The 14,619-nt window shown below is 41.2% G+C and overlaps 1 protein-coding gene across 1 annotated transcript; it reads right to left on the bottom strand.

The window, feature by feature from the left end:
* Positions 1–808: 808 nt before the first annotated feature.
* Positions 809–9,879, bottom strand: BORCS7 (BLOC-1 related complex subunit 7). The gene is made up of 5 exons (XM_061193784.1): positions 9,668–9,879; positions 3,932–3,994; positions 3,780–3,823; positions 2,469–2,489; positions 809–1,693 (listed from the first exon to the last, which is right to left on the bottom strand). Exons 1-5 carry the CDS (start codon positions 9,803–9,805, stop codon positions 1,642–1,644), a joined length of 318 nt encoding a protein of 105 aa, XP_061049767.1. The 5' UTR covers positions 9,806–9,879; the 3' UTR covers positions 809–1,641.
* Positions 9,880–14,619: the final 4,740 nt, after the last annotated feature.

Genomic DNA, 14,619 nt, shown 5'->3' on the forward strand with positions numbered 1-14,619 from the left:
TTGGCATTATGTTCTTTAAAATGACTAAATCAGTACTACTAGGTTTTCATTATTTAATGTAAATTTCATCTTTATTTACCATTCAAATTTTGATTGTGAAATTTATTTTATCAGATATAACATAAGCAGTCACTGCTTCTTTAATATTTGTTCCAGCATGAGGAAGAAACATAGACCATACTTTAATTGTTTTTCATCTTAAATATTTCTTTGCTTTGTGTATACTTGGATGGTTAAACTTTGTTTTGTTTTCTAAACTGGTGACTTTTTAAAAAATCAGTCCTTGGATTTTCTAAGTAGATAATCCTACTGTATGATAACAATTTTGTCTCTTCCTTGCTAATAGTTACATTTAATTTTAATTTCTGCACCAGGTGTGGCTTCCAGCAAAATGTTGAATAGAAACTGTGATAGTAGCATCAAATGTTTTACTACTAATATGACAATTGCTGAAAGTTTGCAAGCCTTCTTTTTAAGGTAAATTGAGCCTGTTTACATTTAATAATTGTAATAAACATTTATAGAATGAATGTATAAGTGAATTCCTTCATACTGTTTTTTTACTTTAAGTTAATGTATATATATATAAAATGAGGAATAAATGTAATATGATATGATTAGTCAACTTGATGATATAGAATATGAATTAAATTGGACTCATATTTGCTTTTTTTCTTTCAGTAAAAACACCATTTTCTTATGTCAGCTTTCTCCCAATACCTTAGTGAATTAAGAACTGGGCTAAAACAGGTTGGAAGTCCCATTTTAAATTCAAATAAAGCATAGACATTCAGACTTGACAACAGACAACAGTAATGACATTTAATGAGATAAATTCAATGAACATAGGTAAATGTCTATAAACATAAGGTTTTCTACATGGCACAACCCTATACCGGAATCACAGTAACTCAACTGCATTCTCACTTGGCAATAATGTCATACAAGTGAATTTGCTGATGACTAGCAAAATTACAAAATGAACCCAAGGCCACTTAATCAAGAGTCACAACAACAAAGAAACCCTAGGAATGAAGGTCAAGGCAGGAGGTTGCAGCTGGCCAGATATGATACCATTTGCCTAATTTTCATGTAGGAATTTGCTACAACAAATAAAATAACTATCTCCTCTTAGGTACTAGAAAAGAAAAGAAAACAACAGGTATTACCTAATCACCATTCTGTGACCATGAAATTAAAATATTTCCTGAATGTATGATTAAAAGAAAAAATAGTCTTTAAAAACAATATTAATTATTCTTATACATTCACAATAGAAGCTCTAAGTCTGAATTTAAAACACTACTCAGTATTTGCTTAAGAAATACATTTAGACGATATGGCTTTTGACATATTAAAGTTCTATGAGAAAAACTAAGACATCTTTTAATTTTACTTTAATATCAAATTAACAGAGCAACTTAAAAATTCAATAAGAGCATGGGTTGGTTTGATTCAAGAAGTGCTTTCAAAATTCAATCACTTAACTTCCTTTCAGGAGAAACTGTTCATCATCACAGATCTTATTCTAACTTAACTTTTGAAGAAGAAAATGGAAAATCAAACCCATAGCACAGTGGTTATGTAAGATATTTCCTCCTCAGTGTCAGGCAAAGTGCTTTTGCCCTCTCATAACACGTTCTACTTCAACAGATGATTTAACTGGTCCTGTAGATTTGATGACTGCTCAACACTACAAATTAGAATAGAGAAAAAGTTTTATCTAGAATGAGCATCTCGTTGTCATAGCAACCCTCTCTATGCAATCGTACTTTCTTCTGGCTTTAAATGTGGGGGCTATTGATGGGGTCAGATCCATGGTTGGATGCAGAGATAGGGGTATTCCTCTACATTCTTTGTATGCAATGGTTTCCTGTCCCTGCAAGTCCAATTTCATATGTTCTCCCTAGAAAAAATGGAGGACTAGATACTGAAAAAAAAAAAAAAAAATGCGATCGATGTTAAAAAAAAAAGACATCTCATTGTGCAAATGATTTGCACAAAGTATATTATACGCATAGTTCTGTTGAACTAAATCAAAATTTCTACTGGTCCACTAGGGTCCCAGACATGTTTAAACTATGAAGAAAAGATCTGTAAAGCCAACTAGTAGTGTAAACAACATTGCAAGGGACAGATTTAATCTACTTAAAACAAAAACAAGGCTGTTCAATGACTTTAGCACATTTACTTTACTTAATGAATATTACCAATGTAAAAGGTTTTCTACCCTCAAGGTTGGTCTCTACACCCTATAACTTTTAGAAAGCCTTTGCTAGCAGTGAATTGACTTACTGCATGCCTGTGAAATATTCTTTATATTCCCAATGAGCTATCCTAGAACACATGGCAATTTAAGGGCCTCTGTGAACCAGAGTTTTGTACTGATCCTAGGCCCAGCAGCATAATTCCCCCCAGCCTGCTACAGTTAGTTGGCCCCCCACTCCTCTACCTTTGGGGTTACTTACTTCTTCTGAATAGCTTCTTGCCTAAATCAGAAAAGGAAAGAGGAAAATAAACATAAGAAAATGCAGCAAACTAGTAAAAGTTATTTTTGGTCAGATATGTATATATAGGCAGGACAAATTTCCAGCTTGTCACATTTTATATTTCTGTCCATTCTATCCTAAGATTGTGCTATTGAACAGGGGTTCAATATCTGAGTGCAGAGTTGCTGAAAAGATGGTTCTAAACCTAAAGATGTAATAATATTCTATCAGAGTGAGGGATGTGGTCTAACAAACTGCAAGTATGGCTCAAATTCAGTCTGGGTATGTGGAGCCAAATGGTCACATACCTGATATGTACACACCCCAAAAAATGAACATTTAGCTATTTAAATATCAAGAGTTAAATTCCCAATCAGTTATTTCTAATAGGTACATAAGTATAATGTCAACTACATAAAATAAAAAGCAAAATGAAATAAGATGGGGCTTCCCTGGTGGCGCAGTGGTTGAGAATCTGCCTGCCAATGCAGGGGACACGGGTTCGAGCCCTGGTCTGGGAAGATCCCACATGCCGCAGAGCAACTAGGCCCGTGAGCCACAACTACTGAGCCTGCGCGTCTGGAGCTTGTGCTCCGCAACAAGAGAGGCCGCGACAGTGAGAGGCCCGCGCACCGCGATGAAGAGTGGCCCCCGCTCGCCGCAACTAGAGAAAGCCCTTGCACAGAAACGAAGACCCAACACAGCCAAAAAATAAATAAATAAATAGCGTTCCCCTTAAAAAAAAAAAAAAAAAAGAAATAAGATGAAAAGTTAATTAAATTATAATTTTGTCCAAAAGGGGTCTCTATATTTCAAAATCTCCTGGATGATTTATACGTAGTTAGGGCTGGGTTATATATGGGAATGTAACATAAAGAACATAGTTATACTCGATTCTCCAGGGAAGGTGCAGACGCTCCAGGAAAGACCTCAGGCACGGACAGTGGACAGATACTGGTTAAGTGCCTACTGGGTGCCAAGCGCTGTGCATGCGTGTGGTCCTGGATAGGCCCTGCCCTTATGGGGTTTGCAGTCTCTCCTTCTGAGAAGCCCTTAAATTATCAGAGAGGTTCACAAAGGTGGTCCCCACTCTGATCACACCCCATACCCCAACTTCTTCTGCAGTCTCAAGCATCTCTTCCAGAGGGAACACATCCTTGACTAACCCCTCCTTTACTCCCAGCTCCTGCCTCCACAGGAAAATGTGCTGAAGCACAAAGGCCACAAGAAACAGCCTGCAGAAAACGATTGCTTAGTAAGTACAGCAGGCACTGGAGAGGGCATACTCACTGGTACTGAAGATGTGTCGTTATTATTGCCATTTTTCTTAAACTCTGCATTAAAAAAAGAAAAGAAAAACAGAGAAATAGAACATTCCACTTCCCTGAAGCCACACAAACTGTGCATATAAAACCCAAATCATAACAGAAATTGTTTCTTACATCTTCTGAGTGTAAGATGGCATCTTCCTGTAGTACCATGTTTCGAGCGGCCTGACCTAGCAGCTGGAAGACAAAAATAAAATGGTAATAATCAAAACTTCCAAACTTCCTGTAATCTTCTCTGCAGCTGTTCTACCACCACCCCTTCTCCGTGCCCACCCCCACCCCATACAAATATAAACCCTCCAAATGTAAAGGAGGATAATTTCCCATTTGTTCATGTTGAAAATCCATTTCATTGTCACTACGGCAGTTCTGGCATGGGCTCGACATCTGTTCTGAAGGCCACAGCCTGAGAAATCAAGTCCTCCATAACTGCTGAGTTTATTAATCAAGTGCTGAGAGGCAAAGTCTGCGAAAACAAACTCTGGCTCCACAAACCCAGTGAGAACCTAACTTCTGATTCTTTAAAGGCAAACTTGAGATTTGGAGTGGTTTGAGAAGAGTGAGAGGGCAGGAGTTAGAATAGGGCTTTAAAGGACAGAAGGAATGTAGCTGTTGAGAAATGGAATGAGAGACACAGAGGGGGTAAAAAGGCCTGGGGAGAAGCTTGGGCTTTAAAATGGGAAACCACGTGTAAAGGATGGCCAGATGGAGCTGGGGAAGAGAAAAGAAAGAAGTGCGGCAGCAGACTTTAATGAGTTCACTGATAGCTGGGCCCTGAGGCCAAGAGAGAAAGGCTGAGTGAGCTCTGTTTCAGCTGGGTGGCCTGCGGTCAGCAGATCTGCCTCCTCACAGAGAGGCAAGAAGAGATCAACAGAGGTTTCTGGCCTCCTGTGGCACCCTGTACCTGGCAGACATGCAGTCCAACCATGTAAAGGGAGCTACTGTTATGTGTGTCCTACCAACCCTCCCTGTTCCCTTGGGTCAGAGAGATTCTGGTGAAAGGGGGACAGATGACTTCAAATTAACCAGGACACCAGCACTGCTCCAGCCTCCAGATTCCTTCCCTCACAGCAACTTTTATTTTTCTTTTTAACTTTAAAAATTAATAAAACTTGGGGCTTCCCTGGTGGTGCAGTGGTTGAGAATCTGCCTGCCAATGCAGGGGACACGGGTTCGAGCCCTGGTCTTGGAAGATCCCACATGCCGCGGAGCAACTAAACCCATGTGCCACAACTACTGAGCCCTCATGCCACAACTACTGAAGCCCACGCACCTAGAGCCCATGCTCCGCAACAAGAGAAGCCACCGCAATGAGAAGCGCACACACCGCAACCAAGAGTAGCCCCCGCTCGCCACAACTAGAGAAAGACCGCGCACAGCAACAAAGACCCAACGCAGCCGAAAATAAATAAATAAAAATAAATAAATGTATAAAAAAATAAAAAAATAAAACTTTACATGCTTCTAAAGGCAAAACAATAAAATAAGACCTATCCAGCCTCTTCCCCTCCCCAGTATCTCTCCCCTGTGCATAAATATTTTTTAAATTAGTTTTTGGTTTATCTTTCCATTGTTCCTTTACAAACAATGGACATATGTATATATTCTGCCCCCTTTACATAAAATGTAACCTACCATATGCACTCTTCTGCACCCTGCTATCTTCACTTGACAATATATACTGAGATGGATCTGCAGCAGTATATACTGAATCTCTACCTTGTTCTTTCAGGGCTGCTGAGCACTCCACTGAATAGATGTCTCATAAGATTATTCAACCAGTCCTCACTCCACTGAATAGATGTCTCATAAGATTATTCAACCAGTCCTCCGCTAAAGACTTTGGGGCTGTTTCCAGTCTTTTGCTATTGTAAGTAGTGCTACAAAAAATACCTCATAGTTCTTTGTATCTTTTTGCCAGCATGTCTTTGGATAGACTCAGAATCTTGATTGTGACTGCTGGATCAGAGGGTTTTAATTTTGCTACGTATTGCCACCCACCCCCCATTAAGGTTATACCATTTTGCATTCCCACCCACCAGGTATGAGAGTTCCTGTTCCCTCCTTGTGGCCACTTTTAAGTGACAAACTCCAAACTCCTATGGATGGTGACTGACAAACCGATGGCAGAAAAGAAAGAGTTCTAACAGAATCTTCCTCATTCAGTCAACAAATAGTTACGAAGTGCTTATGAGCCAGTAAGAGACATAGCCCCCATCCTTACAGGGCTCACAGGCTGGGATGACAAAGAAGACAAAGGTACTACAATACCTTGTGGTAAGTGCTGAGGGGGAAGCACTGAATGCCCTCGGATCGGGAGGCAGGAGTGATTAACCCATGACTGGGTAGGTGCTCAGGGAAGGCTTCCTAAAAGAAGTGACTTCTAAGCTGAGACCTAACGGCTGGTGTTTAGAATTCCCAAGTAATATGTTACAAAAAAGTGGCATGATCAGATTTACTGTTTTAGAATGTGGTAAACAGGATGGACTAGACAGGGGACTAAAGGCAGAGAGACTGGTTAGGAGAACACTGTAGTATTCCAGGCGAGCAATGAGAGTGACCTGAACCACAGAAGTGGCAGTTAAAAAAGGGGGCACGGGGGGCTTGAGAGGTATTTAGAAGATAGGCTTGAGGGGACTTGTGATGGCCTGGAATGCAGGGGCTGTTGGAATGTAGGGCCAAGGCCTTTTCTGTGATGACAGATGTAGTCATTGACATTGTGCATCATTTTCTTACATAAACCAACCACACACGTAACATATCACCTAAGATTTCCAGTTTCAGTTTCCTTAAAGTGGAACATCTTAAATACACCTGTAAAACCACCTCAGTACAGAATCTTTTTAGATTTCTATGAACTTCCTCCCAGGCTTGGACCACTGTCTTGCTCATAATTAGCTCAATACCAGTTTGTCTTGGTACTTCTCTTCAACAAGTATTGCTAATTTTCAACTTAGTTTTCATAGCAACAGCAACCCTCTTTTTTTCTGCGCTCATATTTCATCATTTCCCATATCATTCCATGAAACAATGTAGTTGCAATAGCAAGCACAAGTGCCTTACACAGGTTTAGGAAAAAAAACACAATGAACCCTTACCAAGCACACAATTCACCTGGAGGAGCAGAAGCGCAGGTGTGCACGAGAGGAGCGTATTAGTCACAAGCATTCTTTGTGCCATGGACATAAGTTGGTATGATTTCCTCACTTTGTGCTCCAGTCACACTGGCCTCCCTGCATTCCTTACGTACATTCCCATCTCAAGGCCTCTGCATTTGCCATGTCCTCGACGTGGAACTCTCTGCCTCCAGATGTCCATATGGTTTGCTCCCTCACTTCATTCAAGCGTCCGCTCGAATGCTACCTCCTCAGAGACCCCTTCCCTGACCACCCTATTTAGGGAAAACCCTTTCAGCACTCTCTATTCCCAGCTTTATTTTTCTTCATAGCATTTACTACCACCATTTTTGTGTTTCATTTTTTTGTCTATCTCTTCACTAAAATGGAAGTTTTCTAAGTACAGGGACTTAGTTTTGTGTACCAACGTCTCCCTTGTACCTAGAACAGTTCCTGGCACATAGCAGACACTCTATAAATATGTGTTAAGTGGATGCTGTGAAATGAGTGTTTTACACATAGAAATTGTCAGTTACTCAAACAAAATAGCTATCTGGAGACTGCTGAAGAGAGAAGCAATGCTCTGTGGGCTAAGAAGGATTGAAAATCAGTAAGACACTCCCATAACCTCAGAGCCTAGTAAAGGAAATGGCAAAAATACATAACTACAGAAAAATACAATATGGTATGTGGTAAGTGTCATGTAAGAGATCCAGTAAAAAAGAAAAAGTTTAGACTTGAGATATGTGTCAGCTCTGTCCCAGAAAGTTGGACTGGTTTCAGCTTAACTCAATCCACACCGCTTACTGAGCACCCTGTCTAAATCTACTACGGAAGAAGCCCTCATGAAAAATACACGAGGAGCAGGAACGGGAAGCAGCAAGCCATATTAGGGCAGTCAATGGTGGCACTGTGGCTTTTTGGCCACTTAATCCAGCTAGCGGCCATGAGAAGTGACGTCAAAGAGTGTGGGCTTAGAACCTGTCTGCCTAGGTTTGAATCCTAGCTCTACCCCTTCCTAGCTACTGTGGGACCCTGGACAAGCGAAATTCCTCTCTGTAAGAGAAGTACCTCCTTTATTAGTGATTGTGAAGACTTAATGAATTAAACGACATAAAACACACACACATTTTTTTTTTTGAAAAGCTGAAATAGAATCTAAAAATCATGAAAAGGAGAAGGAAGCAGATATGTCTACCACTAAAACTGACAAAGCAACTTCTGTGCAACCAAGGCAAAAAGTGAAACACAATAAGTTGCGTAATTCTTATTTGGTAAAAGGCAACACAACAATTCTTCAAAAAAGATAAACTTTCCTCTGATACTGAATCCTAAAATGAGTATACCGTGTGGACCTCATACAAATCATATCTGGGATCATCAGATCAGTGACTTCAACAATAGTATTATGGTAAACGCAAACACTCTTTTCATTCAGCTGTTTCTTGCAGCCACTATCAATAGAAGCTAAGGACATAACATGAAAGCTAATTTTGTAAGGATAATTCTACTGGACCTTAAACTAATATAAATAAAGCTGCTTTGAACATTCATATACAAATGTGAAGGCTTGCAAACATATTATGTTTGGTAATGCAACTACATAACAATGAAATAATAAGAAAGTGATGAAACATGAGTAAAAAAAGAGTGGGAGAGAAAGAGGTGCTACTGTTATGAAAACTAACTTGAAAATCAAAAATACTTCTTGAAAATAAGTAGCTAAGATACACTGCTACTGAGTTAATTATGAGCAAGACAATGGCCTACAGGAGAAAGTCATAGAAATCTAAAGACTCTGTCCCCAGATTGTTTTACAAGTGTATTCAAGACGTTTTCCACTTTAAAGACTCCAAACCTGGACATCTTAGATGATACGTTATGTGCATGGCTGGTTTATGTAACAAAATGATGTATATGTTTTCTTTTCTCCTGGTTAAAACCTAGAAGTTGAAAGGCTGGGTCATTAGACCCATTTTGTTTGTCCAATCACCTGCCTCGTGGGCATTTGGATTGTCTCCAGTTTGGTGCTATTATGGATAAATGTGCTATGAACATGTGCAAGTCTTTGTGTGGACATATATTTTCATTTCACTTGGGTGAATACCTCAGGGTACAATGGATAGGTCCTTTTTTGGAAAGAGACAGTGTACACATACAAAGCTTGCTGGTGTGACAAGCTATCAAATAATCCCATACACGGAATCAGCCAGAGGAGGATGAGGGGAAAATCACGGCAAAGGAGAAAGCTAATCTAAGAAACAGAAAACCAAGAATGTGGCCAGAAAGACAAGTCAGAAAAGAATAAATCTGTGGACAGACGATGCATAAAAGTGTGGAAGGAATCTGGAATGTTGAGGGCAAAACCACGCGGAATTTAGGGGCCGAAAGAGACAGATCTTCACTAGAGACAACTCTGAGAAACAAATGAGGAACTCGTTAGGACCACTATCTCATCCGTCGTCTGCGGCGATCTCTGCTTTGAAGCACCGATTCCCATCATTTCGTTTCTTCCCACCCGCCTCCATTCCCGCCCCCCGGCTCACAGGACCGCTAGTTCTACCCAAAGAGACTACACACCCCAGAATGCAACACGCGCCCTCCGGAACGAGGTCTTCTCCCTTCTCCACTAGTTCATGGACTACAATTCCCAGGATGCAACGCGACCCTCTGCCCACGGCTATGGAAGTCTAGTCTCCGGGTATTCAGCCCGGAGAGTCCACTCCCAGCTCACCTCGGAGCTCCGGGAGCCCTTCAGCACCTGCTTGGTGAGCGCGATCACGTCAGTACCACAGGTGTTCACCTTCTCCGTGAGAAGCCCCTTCACAGACTGACCGAATCGCGCTTGCGAATCTGGGGTCCCAGTCGCCATCACTTCAACCAGTGAACGCCTCCCCACGGGCGATGGCGAGTCGCAGGGGCCAAAAGATGAGCAAAGCAAAAGGAGGCGGTGTCTTTTTTTTCCTACCATGGGAAAAGGAAGGGACGCATGCGCGTAGCGGACGGTGAGCTTTGCTAACTTTAAATTCATTTAAAATACTCAGTTGATGTCCTGAAGAAGACAGGGCCCAGGCAAACATCAATGGAGGGGATGGAATACAATTTCAATAAACCCATGGTTTAAAATCAGAAGGCCTGGATTACAGTCCCAATTCTGCCGTTTAGTTGTGTGACTGCAAATTATTCAGCCTCTGCAGCATCCTGTGTTCTTCATCTGTAAAACAGAAGTAATAAAGTTAAATTCTCCAAAGTGTATGAGAATGAATTAAAGATCAATTCAGTTTTAGCAAACATTTCATGAACGAAATACCAAACACTGCTGGGCTGAGGTAAAGAAAGAGAAGAGATGCAGTCCTTGTCTCCAGTGAGCTCCCAGGCTGAGGAGGCATGTAAACAAACAGAAGAACCGGGAAGAACAAGCTAATAGAAAAATTGGCAAAGTTCACAAACAGGCAGTTAAAAAAGTAAATAAAATAGTCAATAGGTATGAAAAATGTTTTACATCTCTAGTAGTTTTTAGTGATAAATGACCCCTTTGTTCTATTTAAAGCAAACTGATTATCACCTTGAAAAGAATTAGTATCTGAAGTGTTTCATGTAGCTCTATTTCTTTTTTTTTTTAGCTGATGCACGAGAGAGATGACAATGGTAAATTGGCGAATTATGTTTAAAATCACCTATACTCAGTATCAACATTACTTTCTCTTCCAAGTGTCTAGATTCATATGTCTCTGATTCTTTCATTTAATTCTTATTCATTTAATTCTTATTTCATTTAATTCATTTAATTCTTATTTCATTTAATTCTTATTCATTTAATTCTTATTATTATTTAATCAACTTTATTGAGGTATAATTTATGTTCAATAACTACATTCTTTTAAAGCGTAGTTTGATAAGTGTGATGGATGTGTACACCTGTGAATTACCACCACTATTAAGATACAGAACATTTTCATCACCCCCACAAGTTTCCAAGTGCCCCTTTGTAGTCCATCTATCCCTCACTCCAGGCAACAACAGATCTGCTTTCTAGCACTATAGATTAATTTGGGTTTCTAGAATTTTACATAAATGGAATCATACAGGAAGTACTTTTTTTGGTCTGGCTTCTTTCTCTCAGCATAACATTCTGAGAGTCATTCACTTAGTTGTGTATATCACTAGTATGTTCCTTTTTTATTGCTGAGAAATAGTCCATTGTATGGATATATCTCATTTTGTCGATCCACTCACCTGTTGATGGACATTTGGGTTGTTTCCATTGGGGGGTTTTATGAATAAAGCTGCTATGAACATTCATATACAAGTCTTTATGTGAGTTTGTTTACATTTATCTTGAGTAATATCTAGGAGTGGAATGGCTGGGTCATATGGTAAGTCTTTAACTTTTCAAGAAACTGCCAAACCATTTCTCAAAGTTTACCACTGCATTCCCAACAGCAGTGTAAGAGACTCCAGTTGCTGCACACCCATAAACTTAGGAAAAGATTGAGCCATGGTAGAGCCATGGTAACAAGTAGCCACCTGTGGTAGACAGACTGGCCACTGACAGCTGGCTTCCATGATTCCTATCTCCTGGTGTTCACGCCCTTGTGTATTCCACCTCTCTTACTTGTAGGTGGGACATGTGACTTGCTTCTAACCAATAGTATATGCGTAGGTGATGGGAGATATGTGATTATATGTAAGTGATTATGTGATTACATTGCATAAGATTGTAAGGCTCATCTTCCTGGAGTCTCTCCCTTTCTAGCTGTGAGGAAGCAAGTGGCCATATTGGACAACTCCATGTGGCAAGGAACTACAAATGTCATCTAGTCACTGAGGGCTGAGCTCCAGCTGACAGCCAGCAAAAAAATGAGGCTCTCAGTCAAACAACCAAAAGGAACTGATTGCTACTAACAACCAGGCAAGTGGAGAAGCAGATCCTTCTCCTATCGAGCCTCCAGATGAGAAGCTGGCCCACACCTTGATTGCAGCCTTCTGAGACTCTTAAGTACATGGCTCAGAAAAGCTGTTCTTGGATTCCTGACCACAGAAATAATAAGATAATAAATATGTGTTGTTTTAAACCACTACATTTGTGGTAATATTGTTACACACAATAGAAAACTAATATACCACCAGAACTTGTTTGAAATACGTTCAGTCAATGACAACTCACCTCAGTGAATCCCTTTTGCAAACCAAGCAATCAGGGTCTATCCGTTGTCCTGTCTTCAAGTTCACTGAGTCTTTTGTCTGCTTAAATCTCCTTTGAATCTCTCTAATAAATTTTTCATTTCAATTATACTTTTCAGCTCCAGAATTTCTTTTTGGTTCTTTATAAGTTTTCTCTTTATTGATATTTCCACTTTGTTTACACATTGTTTTCTTGACTTTCTCCATATCTCCCTTTAGTCTTTTGGGCATCTTTAAGACAGTTACTTTGAAATCTTTGTCTAGTATATCAGACATTAGGTCTTTTTCAGGGACAGTTTCTACTGATTGTTTTATTCCTTTGAGTGGGCCATACTTTGCTGTTCCTTTGTATGCCTTGTGATTTTTTTTTTATGAACACTGGACTTTTGAATTTAATAATGTGATAACTCTGGAAACCAGATTTTCCCCTTTCTCAGGGTTTGCTTGTCTTCCTTATTGTTTGTTTTTGTTTTTAACTGTTGTACGCAGTCTCTTTGCTGAGGATCAGCCAAAGTGTAAACTGAAGGTCTTCCCAGTCTTTTCTGAGCCTTTCCCTGGGCACACACAGTCACTTTCTAATTTTCTCCATACATGCAGTTGTTTTTGAATGTCTCAGTCCTTAATGTCTGGCTCCAGAAAGTGGGAAATGTAAAAACTGACCAGGGGGTGGGAATTCCCTAGCAGTCCAGTGGTTACGACTCCACTCTTTCACTGCTGAGGATGCAGGTTCAATCCCTGGTCAGGGAACTAAAATCCCACAAGCTGCGTGGCGTGGCCAAAAAACAAAAACAAAAACGACCAGGGGGTGGAAGGGAGGGGAGGAGAAGGGCTCTGGGCTTTTAAATCCCCTGGAAGTCACTTCAACCAGAAGTGAAGGGGCTGCGACAATGTGGGGAAGGTACAACAACAACGGCCGCCCACCTTCTCGTCTGCACTCTGTGATCAGAAGCAGCCATCAGCACTCAGAGCAGAGATGCCGATATTTGGAAGACAGGGTCCTTTTTGCCCACCCTAGCTCCCACAAGCTGTGGGCAGTGGTTCCAGGAAAACATGCACAGTTGTCTGCCAAGGGGTTGGGGGTGGAGGATGGGTAGCTCCTACTGTGCTAAGAGCCAAAATTGACTGACATTCACCACAATTTACCATCTAAGTCTTCCCGTGGAAGTTGCAAGCCTTCAAAGTTCCAAAATGGTTGGATCAGACAGATTCTACCAATGCAGTTGTTGTCTAGGTGGGAGATAGATTCCTGGTGCTTCATACGGCATCTTCCCAGAATCCCCTCCCCCATTTAGTTTTATAAATATTCCCTTGTCAGATTTTGACTGGATATTTCATTTTTGCCTAACCATAATGGACATAATGAAGGCTTAGAAACATGCAGAAGATGCCACCCTGGCTCTGGTTAAGAACACTGTCTTGTTAAGGCTAAGTTGTTGCTGCCTAACAACAACTCCCCCTCCCGGCCCTCCAAATTTAGTGGCTTAAATCAACCACCATTTTATTGGTCGTGATGCGGAAGTTCAGGAATTTATCATGAGTGGTGATCTCTGCTCCAGTGATGTTTGTTGGGCTCACTCACAGGGCTGCGTTCACTTGGTGGCTGAAAGGTCTGAGGTGGCCTCACTCACATGTCTGCGGCCTCACGCTGACTGTCACCCGGAGTGCCACGGTTCTCATCCTCGGGGCCTTCTCTCCGCACGGCCTTCTCTCTGGCAGGATAGGCTGAGCTTCTTTACATGGTACCTGGTTTCCCAGGCAGTGGGAGCTGTCAGGACTCTTAGGGCCCAGGCCCAGAACTGGCACAGCAGTCACTTCTGATGATTCTGCTGATCAAGTCACAGGGCAGCTCAGGCTCAGGTAGAGAGGAAAGAAGAGTCTACCTCTTGATAGGAAGAGTAGTCCTATGTCTGCAGGTTTAGGAGGAGTTGTTGGTACCTGTCTTTGCAGAATATCTCTGACAGGAGTCTAGACAGTCACTTGACTCGATATAGACTGAAAACAACTAAATTATAATGAAGTTCAAATTGAATGTGAGATTTCCAGGGCACCCCACTTCTCCCCTATTAGAATGTACGCTCCATGCGGGCAGGGATTTTTATCTGTTTGGTTCATTGCTTCATTTCCAGCCTGAGAGCAGTGCCTGGCTTGTGATAGAGGCTCAGTGAGTATCTGTTGCAGGAAGGACTGCTTGATGGTGATGGTAGTAGCAGAAGGGTTGGTGTAGAACAGCTCTATCAGAGAAGGCTGCAGAGACAATGTGAATCTTCAGCCAAGTTTGCGAAAAGAGTGATGGACATGAATCAGTGTCTCAGAGGTGGGGAGACAACGCTTATTCACTGTTCCACAACATTGAGGCCCGCCTGTGTCAGATGTAAGGGGGAAGTAAGAGACCTTCCCTTGAGGAAGGGGATCCCAACATCGCAGTGTATGACGTGCACTAAATCATAGAAAAGAGAGGGGTCTTCTTGGGATGACAGTGGGAGGCTTCAGCGTGGGCGTGCT

This window comes from Eubalaena glacialis, chromosome 1, assembly GCF_028564815.1.
Source record: "Eubalaena glacialis isolate mEubGla1 chromosome 1, mEubGla1.1.hap2.+ XY, whole genome shotgun sequence".
In the NCBI taxonomy this organism is placed as follows: Eukaryota; Metazoa; Chordata; class Mammalia; order Artiodactyla; family Balaenidae; genus Eubalaena; species Eubalaena glacialis.